General features: G+C 35.1%; 1 protein-coding gene across 1 annotated transcript in view; it reads left to right on the top strand.

Annotated features, from left to right (window-relative positions):
* The window catches only part of SMCHD1 (structural maintenance of chromosomes flexible hinge domain containing 1), a 70,484-nt gene that overhangs the window by 26,707 nt on the left and 29,439 nt on the right, over positions 1–14,338 (top strand). The window contains exons 18-26 of the mRNA XM_071737245.1: positions 294–371; positions 454–573; positions 4,561–4,705; positions 4,923–5,019; positions 7,951–8,023; positions 9,644–9,783; positions 11,547–11,681; positions 12,511–12,738; positions 13,438–13,586. Of these exons, the coding sequence (XP_071593346.1) occupies positions 294–371; positions 454–573; positions 4,561–4,705; positions 4,923–5,019; positions 7,951–8,023; positions 9,644–9,783; positions 11,547–11,681; positions 12,511–12,738; positions 13,438–13,586 (1,165 nt within the window). The remainder of the gene's footprint in view (positions 1–293; positions 372–453; positions 574–4,560; positions 4,706–4,922; positions 5,020–7,950; positions 8,024–9,643; positions 9,784–11,546; positions 11,682–12,510; positions 12,739–13,437; positions 13,587–14,338) is intronic.

The raw sequence follows: 14,338 nt of genomic DNA, 5'->3' as shown, positions 1-14,338 counted from the left end.
GAAAAAAGGGATGTTCTTTTTGCCTCAATTGTATGTTTAGCACATGGCAAGTTTTTAACATTGCTCCAATTTAAGCGAAGTTGTTGTTGTCATTTGTCAAGCTGATCAGTTACCAGTGTGGACTACACAGCCTGCAACTGCTCAGACTTAACAGGGAACATCTAATGAAAGTGCTAATTGCAAGTTTTTGTAGAAAGGATAGTAATACTTAATAGTGAATTATAGTAAAATTTTGAAAAAGTGAATTAAATTGTAGAATATAAGTAATATGTAGCTAATGGTTGTTTTTTCAGCATCTTCTGGGAATAAAGAAATAATTTCCCATATCAGTCAGCATGGAGGCAAATGGCCATACTGGTTTAAAAAAATGGGTAAGTTCAAATATGCAGTATTTTCAGTTAATTTATAATTTTACTTGTTTTACTTTCTAGTTGTATTTGTATTTCTTTTCAGAAAATCTTCAGAAGCTTGGAAACTACACTTTGAAACTGCAAGTAGTATTGAATGAAAGTAATGCAGACACTTATGCAGGAAGGCCTCTACCGTCTAAGATATTTAAATTTACTATTATAGGTAAGAATTGCAGTCATGTTGATTTTCTTTTACTGTTGGTATTTCTATTTAAATCATTGTATAATAAAATTATTAATACTTTGCTGAAAATGATCTCTCAACTAATGAAAACTAGCATTTGCATTTTGAATATGAAGTAAATTCAAGAAAAAGGAACTTTTTGTCTTTAGTTTTGATCTTGCCAGTAGTGTTTTGGCTGTACTATACAGTCAGCTTTAAAAAAAAAACAAAAATTTGTTTGAATAAAAAGCTCTCCTTACCAAAAACTTACCTAGATGTACTTAATAAAAAGAAACTCTTACCTAATTAGAACCACCCTTTTTCCTCATGTCACTAGTCTAAATATTCTTTCATTAAACTAGAATTCATTAGGCAAACTTTCATGCATAAACCACAGAGGGAAACTGATTAAAAACCAAGTTATGCATTTAAAATATGCATGTTGATATTGAAATCTTTTTTGTTAATTAAAAGAAGACTTTTATGCAAAACTAAATTCTTGTTCAATTATAATGGGTGTGCATCTTTGAATTAACCATCATAACCATTTGGAATAACAAAATAGAAATAATACTGTTAAATATGTTTCATGTTACTCTCTCTTGCCATACACTCTATGCATGTCTGAAATAGTATGTGACTGATCAGATCTTTCCAAGATAATTCATGGATTCTGATTGTAATGACACTGTTGAAGACCATAAGATACACATTGTACAGACTTTGCTAGTCCTTTTTCTCTTGTCATCTAAGATGTTTTTATTTCCTAATTAATTTGTGTGCATTTATCTGTTAGTGGCTAGCTAGCTTGTATTTTTAGAAAAACTTTTTCCTGAAAAAGTTTTATTTCTCTTTGCTGAAAAGACTTCATCTCCAGGGAAACTAGGTGTACATTTATGAAAAAGGATAAAGATGTAGACTAGTTTCAAGTTGCTCTTTCAGTCCAGAAGTAAGAAACACAATTAAAAACAAATTACAAAGGAATAATATGCTATCTGTAAGTAAGATTCCATAGGATTTAAAAAAAAAAACCTGTAGTTTTATTTCTGTATATAATTTGTAATCTTAAAGAAAATCTGTAGTTGTTTGCTTGCTAAATTGATTTGCAAAAATACATGCTAACTACAGATTATACATCCCCTGCTCTGTCCCATCTTCAAGACTCACTGCTTTGTATAAGTGTGATTGTATATATTAGGAAAAAAATTTGTGATCAAGCAAGTATACCTTCAGCAAATTTGCTGATGGTGCAAAACTGGGAAGAGTGGCAAATAGACCAGAGAACTGTCCTGCCATCAGCAGGCTGGAGAAATGGGCTGGCAGGAACCTCATGAAGTTCAACAAGGGGAAGTGCAAAGTCTTACACCTCCGAGGGAGCAACCACATGCACCAGTACAGGCTGGTGCCCAAGCAGCTGGAAAACAGTTTTGCAGAAAAAGACCTCATGAACAACAGGAAGAACATGAGCCAGTAACGTGCCCTTGCTAAAAAGAAGGGTGACAGCATCTGGGGCTGCCATTAGTAGAAGTGTTGCCAGTAGATTGATGGAGGTGATCCTTTCACTCTACTCAGCGCCAGTGAGGCCACAACTGGAATACTTAGTCTAGTTCTGGGCACATTACATTACAACACAGAGATGGACATACTGGAAAGAGTCCTGCAGAGGGCCATGAATAGGATGAAGAGGCTAGAGACTTCTGTGAGGAAAGGTTGAGAAGATCTGGGACTACTTGGCCTGAAGGAGAGAAGAGTCATGAGGATGTTATCAATGTCAGTAAATGTCTGAGGGAGGACATAAAGGAGACAGAGCCAAGTACTTCTCAGCAGTGCCCAGTGATCAGAGCAGAGACAATGGATACAACCTGAAACACAGGAGGTTTCCTCTGAACATCAGGAAACACCCTTGCACTGTGAGGGTGACTGAGCATTGGCACAGGTTGTTTAAGAAGTTGTGGAGTCCTCATTCTTGGGAGTGTTCAAAAGCAATCTGGACAAGTACCTGGGCAGCTGGCTCAAGGTGACTGTGTTTGAGCCAGGGTTGGACAAGAGAACCCTTCCGTTCTTAACCAGTTTGTAACCTTTATCTGCAATAGAAGAAAGGAGAAGGGAAGATAAAAAATAGTGCTTCCTTTGTATTTATTATTAAAGTGGGTATTTTTATCACCAGTTTGGGAGGTAGAGAGCTAGCATCTGTTTCCGGAAGATCAAGAAAAAATAGATGCTTCTATTTTTTTCCTCAAAACTAGAGGCTTTGAATGCAAATCCTCTAGGCAGAAAGGAGTTCTTTGTAGAATAGTCTTCTAAAAGCTGCTGTAAAAGTAGTATTGGCAGAATACAAAGAGGTATTCTGCTATGATAAAACAGAAGAATACTTGGCATTACTTGAAAAGAATAATTATTTAAAAATACAGTTGAAAGTCTGGCGTTGAAGTCTGAAGATACTTCTGTGAAGTTCCAAGAAAATACAAAAATAATCATTCTCTGAATTAATACATAAATGAGCTTTGTCTACTACTTCTTTATCTCTCTTTATCTTAGAAAAAGGAAAATCTTAAAAGTTGCATCCTGTATTTAAAAGATACTCTTTCAATAGTATTGCGGCTTTTCACAGCATGGCAGCTTTCAATTAAAGGTTCCTTTGACCATAACAATTTAAATGAACAAATCTCAGCAAGGAATATACAGTCTAAAAATCTGATAGTCTGGTACTTTAACAGAAGGGGTACTCAAAGCACTTTTACTATCTATTAACTGCTTTTTAGTTGGAAGGTAATTTGGCATTTTTAATCAGTCTGGGGAAGTGAGTATTTCAAGTCTCTATTTTTACAGTGTTTTGTGTTGTCTCAGAGGTGGCCCTAAATCCTTGCACACTTCATTTCAAAATGTTAACATTTTTATGTATATAGATTATAAAAATCCAGAAAAGAAGAATTAAAATCTAAACTGAAATCATGAGCTTTTTTGTCTGGTTCTAGGTCAGTGTTTACATTTCTTTTTGGTAATCTAAAAAGTCATCATAAATGCCACTTAAAACTTAACTTGCTAAGTTAATCTATATGTTTTTTGGGTTTTATTTCAGACATTTTCTTTTAGAAATTGTTCCCTTTGACAGTGCAGAAGTTTGTTTACTCTTAGCTTGTCAAATCATTTTGCAATTTTACTATTCATTTGTAAATAAAATTGAAAAGGCTGACAGACTGGGGCCTTTTTGTTGTTGTAAATGTTAAAATAATTTTGTCCACTACAAGGTAGCACTTTCCCTCCCTCCATGATTTGTACGTCTCCTACGCAAAAGCAGCTCCCTCATAATGACATCTGTAGGTACAAAAAGGAGGTGTTAATTTGAGTGCAAAATAGTTTGATAGGATATTGAACTGCCACTTAGCTTAGCACTTTATTGCTGCTTTTTTTGAAGTCCACTTGGCTAAGACAGTTTAATTCCACAAAACTTTACTCTGATTTACAAGGTTTTATTTTTACTGCTCATTTTTTAATGTCTAACTGGAGGTGGTCTAACGGGGACAGTTTTCAAATAAGGGCTGCTCTTAGATTTCTTTTTCAAATACTTATCATTAGTCATCTTTATATCTCAAATTTGAGATGGTCAAAAACCATAAATGTTGTGTTGCATGAATAATTTTATTTTAACAGAATTAAAGTAATTAGAAGTTCATGAAAAGCTGCCCACAAATAACTTGTCCACTTTACGATGCTGTATGGATGTTCTAAGTATTTTGGAAATTTTGACTGTTCTGTTTTTATACTGTAGTCTACTGCTTCTATATTTTAACTATAGTTTTTTTATGTTAGTGTAAGTTAAAAAAAAAAAGGATCAGTGAATAAATCATGATTTTGGTTACAAGAGTTTTCTGAACAGCCCATTTACTTTGCAGCTGAAAACCACTTGACTTAATTGCAGTCCTAATTTAGAAAAAGACAACAGATACACATAATGTCTTCTAAAAATGTTCTACTCCTTTCTCTTAGAGGGCAAACCAGAGAAATTTTCAGTGGGTCTTTTGGAGCTTCCTTTTCGAGTTGGAGTACCTTTTAATATCCCTTTGGAACTACAAGATGAATTTGGTCATGCAACACAGTTAACTACTGACATTAAACCAATTCTTGAAGCTAGGTAATTCAACATTTTTAAATTTTTTTTTGTCCTTTTTTCATGTGTCATTAACATAATTCTTTGGGGTTTCTTCAGGGGGTGTACTGGGTAGTTTTCACTTAAATGACCTGGAATTTCTGCTCTTACTTACATAAGAATATCTGAAAGAATCTTGTATATCAGAATGCTGTGTTAATTTTTAAATTTATTGTGTTTTGTTTTCCATGTATTTTTCTAGTGGATTGACATTGCAATATGAAGAAATAACAAAAGGAGCAAAGTGCATCATTAAGGGTGTCACTGCTAGAGGCTGTGTAAATAGTTGCCAGGGCAAGGTAGGCTAATGAATTTAAATTTGAAGTAACATATTTAAAAAAACAAACAAAAAACTACAAACAACACAGAGCAAATAATTTTGTGTAAAATAAATCGAGATAATTCCATTATTTAAGCTTGGGTCACATTAATGACTTCAGGTGTTTCTTGGCATGTTTTCAAATGATCTCTTACATTTCTGCCTGGAGCAATTTGTCTTTTCCACAGCTGCATTTTGTTAGCTGATGGGACTGGAGCTGGCGGGGCTGAGCAATGCATGGGTGTGTAGTAGAGTGTACCTAGCATACTAAATCATCTGTTTTAGTTTAAACTGGTGCTGAAATTGGTTTAAGCTGAATCATCTTGGTGATTTTTGCACTGAAATAGCATAAGGACCACAGAAATCTTTCATTCATGTAATTGAGATGATGAGTAGTATTAGTTAATAGTAATGGAAACTGCTCGAGCTTCTCTAGATATTTCTAAAGTGGAGTTTACAGTTGTGTAGCAAATACATCATTCAGATCCCACCTGTTATTGGTGAGTTCTCAGCACCTACTCAAGCTGCTAATTTATAATAAAAACAAAAATACACTTTACACACTAAAAAGATTTCTTTCATTTAAAAAATTTTGAGGCTTCTGATAAACACATATTCTAAGGTTTAAAAAAAATTTAGACCCATGTAGATGGCGTAGTTACACAGTATTCTAACCACATCCAAATCCTTTCATTTAGTCTTGCATAGTAAAGCATAGCAAAGACAAAGCTAGGAACTGGGATACCTCATTATACTGTTGATGTTGTTAAAAAAAAAATCTTGATGGAAAGGTGTGTAAAGATAAGAGTGAGCATATATCTGCTTATTGAGTACTGGAGGGTGTTGAATGCAGTAAGTTTTGTAAGTAAAGCTCAGAATTTAAAGTGAAGGCAAGAATAATGACAGAAGATAAAGGTGGATCATGGAAAGTAAAATGTGTAGAAGCAGAAGTGCCACAAGATGCACATTTGGTGAGGAGCCAGACCAAGAGTCATTTAAGGAACTTGTAATACAGAAATAATAAAATACCATAATAATGGAAAAGTAGGGGTGTTATTTTCTCATGTCGATTGATTGCATAGAATGTCAGCAACAATACAGGAATTGTCACTGAAAGTAGTGATTCTAATTTATATGAAAAAATTTCTGTTTAAGATGGTAATGTAAAGTAATGGTAAAAAGCAGGAAGGTAAGACAAAAATGGTAAAAACATCAGGTATTCTTAAAATGAATACTATGTAATTCTTGGTACTTAATTTAAACTAGGAAGCAAAGACAAATGTGAGAAATTTTCAGTACCTTTAAAAGTTGACTTTGAAATGGCAACATAACAGCTAAAATGTCTCAGAGAAACAGATAGTAATAGAATTCTAGAAAGAATTTCGAAGGAGAAAGTGAATGAGAGAATAAAAAAAAGCAGTGGAGAGCATGGGAAAAAGTTAATGCTTTTCAGAGAAAATAGTAAGGAAGATGTAATCATACCAAATGGAGAAGAGAAACCTGATCAAGATAGGAAGAACAGAATTATAACAGTCATCACTGAAGGAAGCACTGATAGAGACTAAAGACAAAGCAGACTTCATCTACTCCTGTATACAGATCATGAAGGATAAGAAAAAATAACTTTGCTAGAGGACACAGATGCTGAAAAATTGAAAGAATTAAGTTAAAGATGTAGACTGATTAACTAGAGCAGTATTAAAAAGACAGTATTAAGTAAAAAATGTTTATTTTAGAAAAGGGATTGAAACAAGAAGGGGGGAGCATATGATAAGTTTCTAGTGCATGAATACAAAGCTTGATTGAACTACTGAGGAATTCGAGTTATTAACATTAAATGTCACCTATTAGCTTTACTGGCTTCCTGTGCTTTTACTTCCTTCCTGATTTTAACTTCTATTCCCTGACTTTTTTCCTTTTTTTTTTTTTTTTTTTTTTTTTTTCCAGTCCCTCCAACTGAACTTGAGTATATTTTGCTTTCCCTTTTTCACATGATTCACCATTTGGTTTAATGAGGCTCCAGCTGATAGATGCTAGGCTGGCAGTCAGACCAGTGTGGTTGGCTGACTGGTCCAAGATGGAGGGTTTTCATGTACCTCTGTGGCCATCCATCAGCTGGGAAGCTCATGTATTTGATGTGGCTGTGGTTGTGATGCACTAGTCCAGGCCTTGTTGCACTTTCCATTTTTCTTACCCAGAAAACCCAGAATTACCTGATTCATCCAATCAGCAACGTGTTAAAGTTGCATGTACCCTGTGAGGCATGGGAAGGGCATAAGCCAAGATTAAAATTTGCCAGATGCAGCTTTATTGAATGTCTAAAAATGACAGTTCATGAATTGCGATTAAATATTCTCAGATATATAAAATATTAAGCTTTTAAGATTATTGAATAGACTGCTTAATTTTAATCACATGCTTCTGATTTTAATGTGAAAATCTGCTTTAGTGATGCAGTTCTACAGCAGTTGTTTTTCTTATGTTCTTATTTAAAGGTGAGATGGGTACTAATTGTGGTGTCTTGCTGCAGGCAATTCACTGAGGAATAATGAGCATAGAACTTGAACTTGCAGATCCCATCTTTAAAACTACATTTTTTTTAGCTGATATGCTTTTTTCCCCACTGAAACAACCTCTAAGCAGACTTGTTAACCAGAAGTTACAATTGCTGCTTTTAATGGTTTCTAAATCATGTGGTTTTAACATGCAAATCCTGGATTAAAAATCTCTGGGAATAACATCATGAAAATGTGTGTTTTACTACAGGAAAGAAAATTTCATGTATGTAGCAGTGCAAGAAAATTTGGATAGGCTTCTGGGATTTAGATATATCTGAATTGAGATGATTATGTGAAATTAATTATGATCTAGTTTTGTTTAAGGTTAATATTTAAAATCTTCTTTTCATTAGAACTTTAATCTGAAGGTTACTCTTCCTGGCTTGAAAGAAGACACACAAACCTTTAAAATACGATTACAGCCTGGTAAGTATTCTTAAAATAGTCAGTTGCTGTTGAACTTCATTCTGACACCGTTAATGAAATGCTACTTCTCCCAAGAAGGTAATATTTAGAGAAACTCATCTAGCTTAAACATGTGATGACTGAAACTGAAAAAAAAACTTGAGCATGTCATTCTGGGCATCAAATTCATGGCCAAATCTTGTTCATAATTGTAGCAGCTGGAATTTGTCTGCTCACTCACAACTTATTTTTCACTTAAATTATTTTAAGACTTTTTCTAGCTTGGCTCTGTTGAATGAATAAATGCCTTATTTATTTTCTTTATCATTAAGCCCTTCATCCTCTACTAATCTGCACTCATCTGTTCTCCTTGTAGAAAATAACCTGTGAATGAATAGGTGCTTATTCAGTTTCTTATCCTAGGAAAGGGAGGATGCTTTAGCAGTTAGAATTGTTTGCAATTTCTAATGTTACATGTTGACTTTATCGTAAGTCCTATGCCCTCACCAGAATTTTAGGTTGTTTGACTGTCTTGATACTGAGGATTTCCTTATGTGATACCTGCTGTCCCTTGTTACCTAGATTTTTCTGCATTTGGGAGATAAGGTATAGTTTGAAGGATGATTTTTTGCCTCACAGATTACAAAAGTTTGGTCTTTCCCCTCCAATTTTGCAGGGCAGTTGTATACTTCAAGCTTTCTTAGACAAACAATGCACAGTTTGTTCCATTATTCTTTATCTTCTGGGGAGTTAAGGCTTCATGTAAAAAATGGAGTGGAGCACTCTGACTTGAGGCAGATTGTACTGTGTATTGCTTAGTTATTTACTCTGGACTGAAGGCAGCTTCATCCTTCATTAGAATCCTTTGCTTTTGGCAATGTAAAGATGTTTCACTACCTCTTTATTCTCACTGGACTTCTTGTTGACTTTTAAAGCTTATTTTCAAGGAAGGAGTGAATAAAAGTTATTTCAGTGCTTCCTGTTCTTCAACCAGTGACTTTGAAATGGAAGTTTTAATGAATGATACATGAAGGATGTTTCTGAAAAATGGCCTTTTTTGTTCTGCCAGAACTTGTCTTTTAATAGTAATCCATTACTTCCTTCTCTTCTTAAAACTGATAAAATAATTATATGTTCCAGGGAGCAAAACTTAATAGCTTCACTTTACTCTCCAAGTAATGCCAACAAAACTTACCTTTGCTTTTATTTGCCTGAAAGTTGTAGCTGTGGTGGCTTTGGTGGCTGCTGCACATCATGGTTGATCAGATATCTCAACATTAATATCTTTTGTTTTAACATGTCAGGAGAAAGATACAGGTTTCCTTTTGATGAATGTGAATCTGCATAATATGTAAATATCACTGTATCGTGTGTTTACATCTGTATATGATGAAGTTCATCTGTTCATCTAACTATTCCTTTCTGAATTAATTCAGAGGATTGGCAGGTGGCTTGTATTGAGGTACAGGAAGCATCTGGAACTTTTCAGCATAAATCAATATGCTTGAATTGGTCTGAATGATTTGTTACCACAAATACCTTGGTGGCTTGACTTTAAAAACTTTTCCAAATAGCAAAAATCCAGTGTCTTGTAAGTTATCTAAAACATAACCACTCTTCTGCAATTGTCCATTTTTACAGGCCCTCCTCATCAATTAAAAGTAAAACCAGATTCTGAAATTCTAAAGATTGAAAATGGTACAGCTTTCCCCTTTCAGGTTGAAGTTCTGGATGAGTCAGGAAATATAACAGCACAGCCAAAGTTGATAGTTCATTGTAAGGTAAACTGCATTTTATTATGTGTCATAAGGTTTTTATGTGTCATAAGCCCCTATAGGGCTGGGAAAAGAACCTGTTTTGGCATCTGGAGAGATTTTATTCTCTTTTAATAATGCTTTTGGTTCCTGTAGCTTGGTAGCCATAACTGACTTTCTTGCCTCATCTGTTATGGGTCATTCAGTAAGTTTCAGAATCACAGGAACCTGGCCTTAGAAATGGAAGAGAAAATTATGTGAGGATATATAGCTACAATTTTAACTTGCCTTAGCTCATATTTGCCTTATACAATACTAAAGTTAAACTCTTCATACAAATACTTTTGATTTTTTTAAAGATGAAAATTCAAGTCTAGTGCCTAAAAATGTTCTGTGGTAAGACTGTTATCATAAGCACTTTTCTAACTTCACAAATGAATGCAAGTGTGTCTTTCTGTGGCTTTTAGAAGTAAAAAAACTTTTGCTCTCTTGGACCTAGTTTTTTCTAACTCTAGAGAGTGACTTATCCAGTTTCGGTGAAATCAGTTTTCTAGCAGGAACAGGTAAAAAAACCTGGTTTTTTTCAAGTTTTCTCCACTGCAAAATCATCTGTATTCCGTTTACACTTATATGTGTACATTCTCTTCTCTCTACAGAAGTATGATGATGTGTTGAATTTGATATCGCAATTCTATTTAATGAGTGATTTTTAGAAAATTAATGGAAAGAAGGTTTATTTATCAGCTTAACCAAATTTTATGTCGCAATGGCAAAACAGAGTAGTTTTTCTGTGGTAATGAAAACAGTTGAGTAAATGTTATTTGTATAACTTCTTCCTGTGTCCCATACATCTCAAAGTGCCGGGTCCTGCACTTTGGCCACAACAACCCCATGCAGCGCTACAGGCTGGGGACAGAGTGGCTGGAGAGCAGCCAGGCAGAAAGGGACCTGGGAGTCTGCATTAACAAGAAACTGAACATGAGCCAGCAGTGTGCCCAGGTGGCCAAGAAGGCCAATGGCATCCTGGCCTGTATCAGAAACAGCGTCACCAGCAGGTCCAGGGAGGTGATTCTTCCCCTGTACTCAGCGCTGGTGAGGCCACACCTCGAGTACTGTGTCCAGTTCTGGGCCCCTCAGTTTAAGAAGGATGTAGAGGCCCTGGAACAAGTCCAAAGGAGGGCAACCAGGCTGGTGAAGGGACTCGAGCACAGGCCCTATGGGGAGAGGCTGAGAGAGCTGGGGCTGTTCAGCCTGAAGAAGAGGAGGCTCAGGGGAGACCTCATTGCTGTCTACAACTACCTGAAAGGAGGATGTAGCGAGGTGGGAGCTGGACTCTTTTCACAGATGACCTCCAACAAGACAAGAGGACACAGTCTTAAGTTGCGCCAGGGGAGGTTTAGATTAGATATTAGAAAGAATTTCTTCACGGAGAGGGTGATTAGGCTATGGAATGGACTGCCCGGTGAGGTGGTAGATTCTCCGTCCCTGGAGACATTTAAAAAAAGACTGGATGTGGCACTCAGTGCCATGGTCTAGCAACTGCTCCAGTGGGTCAAGGGTTGGACTAGATGATCTCTGAGGTCCCTTCCAACCCGGCTAATTCTATGATTCTATGATTCTATGATATAACCTGTGAAAAAATAATGATGTTGATCTTGCTGGAAAACTGAAATCTATCAAATTTATCTGTAAATTATCCCATGTACATTTGAACTTGTACAAATTATTTCTGGAATAATTGTTGTAGTTCTGTAGAAGAAACCCAAAGCTGAATTTCTTATTTTAAATAGTTTTTAGGTGCTCCGAACCTTCCTGTGTATTCTGTGGACTGCAGTAATGCAGGAACAAACATTTTAACTGGTCCAGTTCTACATGTACAGAATATTAAGAAAGACCAGATGCTGAAAGCAAAGATTGAAATACTTGTAAGTATCAAATGGGATGTTTGAATGAGCAAAAGATTGAAAACACATTTATTGTACTCTCTTTGTAGCATACTGAAGTCAACCCCAGAAAGGTACTGCTTTTACTTAAAAGCCTTATAATCGGGTGACTTCCCCCTTTTTTCCTCTTTGATAAATAGTAAAAAGGCAAATAATTTTTTCTGTTTTTTTTCTTCACCTCTCAATTTCTGAAATTCCTGAAATGTTTCAGAAACATGCATTATTTATGGTATTTTTCTTCCCCTTTTTACTGTCTGGATCCTTCTGACATATTGCCTACATTGCAAAACTATTTCAAAACAAAATAGGTATCACAGTATTTTCTCCAAAAGTTTAGTGAAAAGAAGCATATTTTTTTCCAAGGTTAAAAATCAGTAAGTTTTTGTAGCATTTCAGTCCTAGAGCACTTGAAGTTTGAATTTTGTTAATGCTGGTAAATGTCCCAGTTCCTTGGTAGTAATGAGAGCCACACTACTGGAGAAAATAAGACCTTTGGTGTTTTACCCTGAAAAATGTGTAAACAAATACTAGTATGTCAAGATGACCTATATGGAAGTAGAATTATGATTACTCTTAAGAAGTATTTTGTATATTGTATAACATAGTATTTTTGGAATACTAAATTTTTCTAAGTCCCTAGCATCAATTTTAGTATCTGTTACATACAAGTTGTCAAGTTGATTTCATGTTTGGGCACCTGATCACACCTGGTAATCCACAGTAATGCCACAGGCTATTACAGGGTGTTATTTATGCATATTTAATACCTTAATTCTATATCTTTTTGTTTTTTTCTTTTTCCTACATATAGAGTTGTAAAGATGTGCCACCAGTGGAAAAGGTTATTAAACTTCTTCCTAGCAGTCATGTTGCAAGACTACAAGTCTTAAGTATGGGTGGACAAAAAGCTATTCAAATTAAGCATCAGGATGAAATTAATTGGGTTGCTGGAGATATCATGCACAACCTCATCTTTCAGATGTATGATGAAGGAGAAAGGGAGGTACACCTAACTCCAGCTATGGCAGAAAAAATCAAGGCAAGTACTTTTGAATGAACAGGAGCATAATATGAGGGAGATAGAATGCTGATTTTCTAAAATCCATAGACATCAGGCTATGAAATGACATTCCTCAAGCCTGCATTATTAAACATGGAAATTCACTCTCTGCTTAATAAATTTTAAAAAGAAAAAAATTATTAAATGTGGTCCTTAATGAGATAAAGACACTTAATGAAATGTTAAATAATGCTTCAGGGTAGTGTTATGAAAAGAAGGATAGTCTTTTCCAGTGCTTCTCCTTAACACAATAAAATAATTCCCACACAGTTATGATTCTTGAGATCTGGAGTTTTCCCAACATTTAGGGGCCCTGAATACACATGCTCCTTCGTGAAAATTTGCTTACCTATCTAATGGCTTTGTCTGTTTACTAATGTGTAGCCTAATAAAAAGGTAGAGCAAATACATGATGCTTTTTTGGGGGGAGGTTTTTCCACAATCAGATCTTTAAAATAAGAGAAGGAAGCTTAATGTATATTTTGTTTCATTTGGGTTTTTGTTTTTTTATATTTGGGAAGATAGAATTGTTTACTGTTGGGAATAGCACAGGCTTCCCATTGAAAGTTTCTATTGTCTCTATGTTACTTCAGCATATTTAGAATGACTTACAGGTGTAGTATGTACCTAGCCGTTAATAATTCAGCTTTTGATTAATGTAAGATATTTTAATTTTAGGTTAACTGGACACCAAAAATTAACAAAGAACAGTTGATGCAAGGATTATTACCCGATGTAAAAGTACCAACATCGGTCAAAGATGTACGTTACTGTCTAATTACTTACCTTGATGACCATGTGTCTTTGGAGAGTGCATTTACTGTCAGGTTTGTTCATTTGAAATACTTTTTTGTTAATTGTTTTTTGACAATGAATTGTAGATTTATAGTTTGAGGTAAAAAAATCTTCCTGCAGAAGTTGAAGTAACTTGCAATTGGCAAATTAGCAGGGGAATGGTGGGGGTCAGTGGGGTTTTTTACGCAAATTGTTTAGAGATGAGAACACTACCTATATGAAGGACTCCCTCAAAATCTGTTTGTATCAGCCCTTATCACTTTTCTAAGTATACCTACTGTGAAGAAAATCATTGCAATCTTTGAGAACTTTCAGTAGTCATTAGATGATAGAATAACGAGTTGTACTGAAGAGTCAGGTCACTGGTTACAAAAAGAAATGTCACTATGAAGTTAATTGTTACCCTTACAGAGGTTACTACTTCAAAGCTAGTGATAGTATTTATCTAACTAAATGCTGAATGCTCACATCTGGTATCACAAGCAAAATTGACAGGCTGTAAATAGCACTTGTTTATCACTGTTAGTGAGTCTAGGCAATTAGCTCTACTTACTGTATCTTTATAAAGTTGTGGGAGTTTTTTAAGATTAATCTGATTCTAAGTTACATTAGTGTAATTAATATGTTCTTAATAGGTTAAGATTCTTAGAATCGTAGAAGACCAGGTTGGAAGGGGACCTCAAAGATCATGGTCCAGCCTTTCTTGTCAAAAGTATCTAGTTCATAGCACACTGATGCCAGGGCCAAATTTGCAGTGGTCGGACATTTCACAGATCTGCAGAAA

The sequence above is a fragment of the Heliangelus exortis genome, chromosome 2 (assembly GCF_036169615.1).
Source record: "Heliangelus exortis chromosome 2, bHelExo1.hap1, whole genome shotgun sequence".
Classification (NCBI taxonomy): domain Eukaryota; kingdom Metazoa; phylum Chordata; class Aves; order Apodiformes; family Trochilidae; genus Heliangelus; species Heliangelus exortis.
The sequence above is the reverse complement of the archived record's forward strand: the minus strand, read 5'-3'. Positions and strand labels throughout refer to the sequence as shown.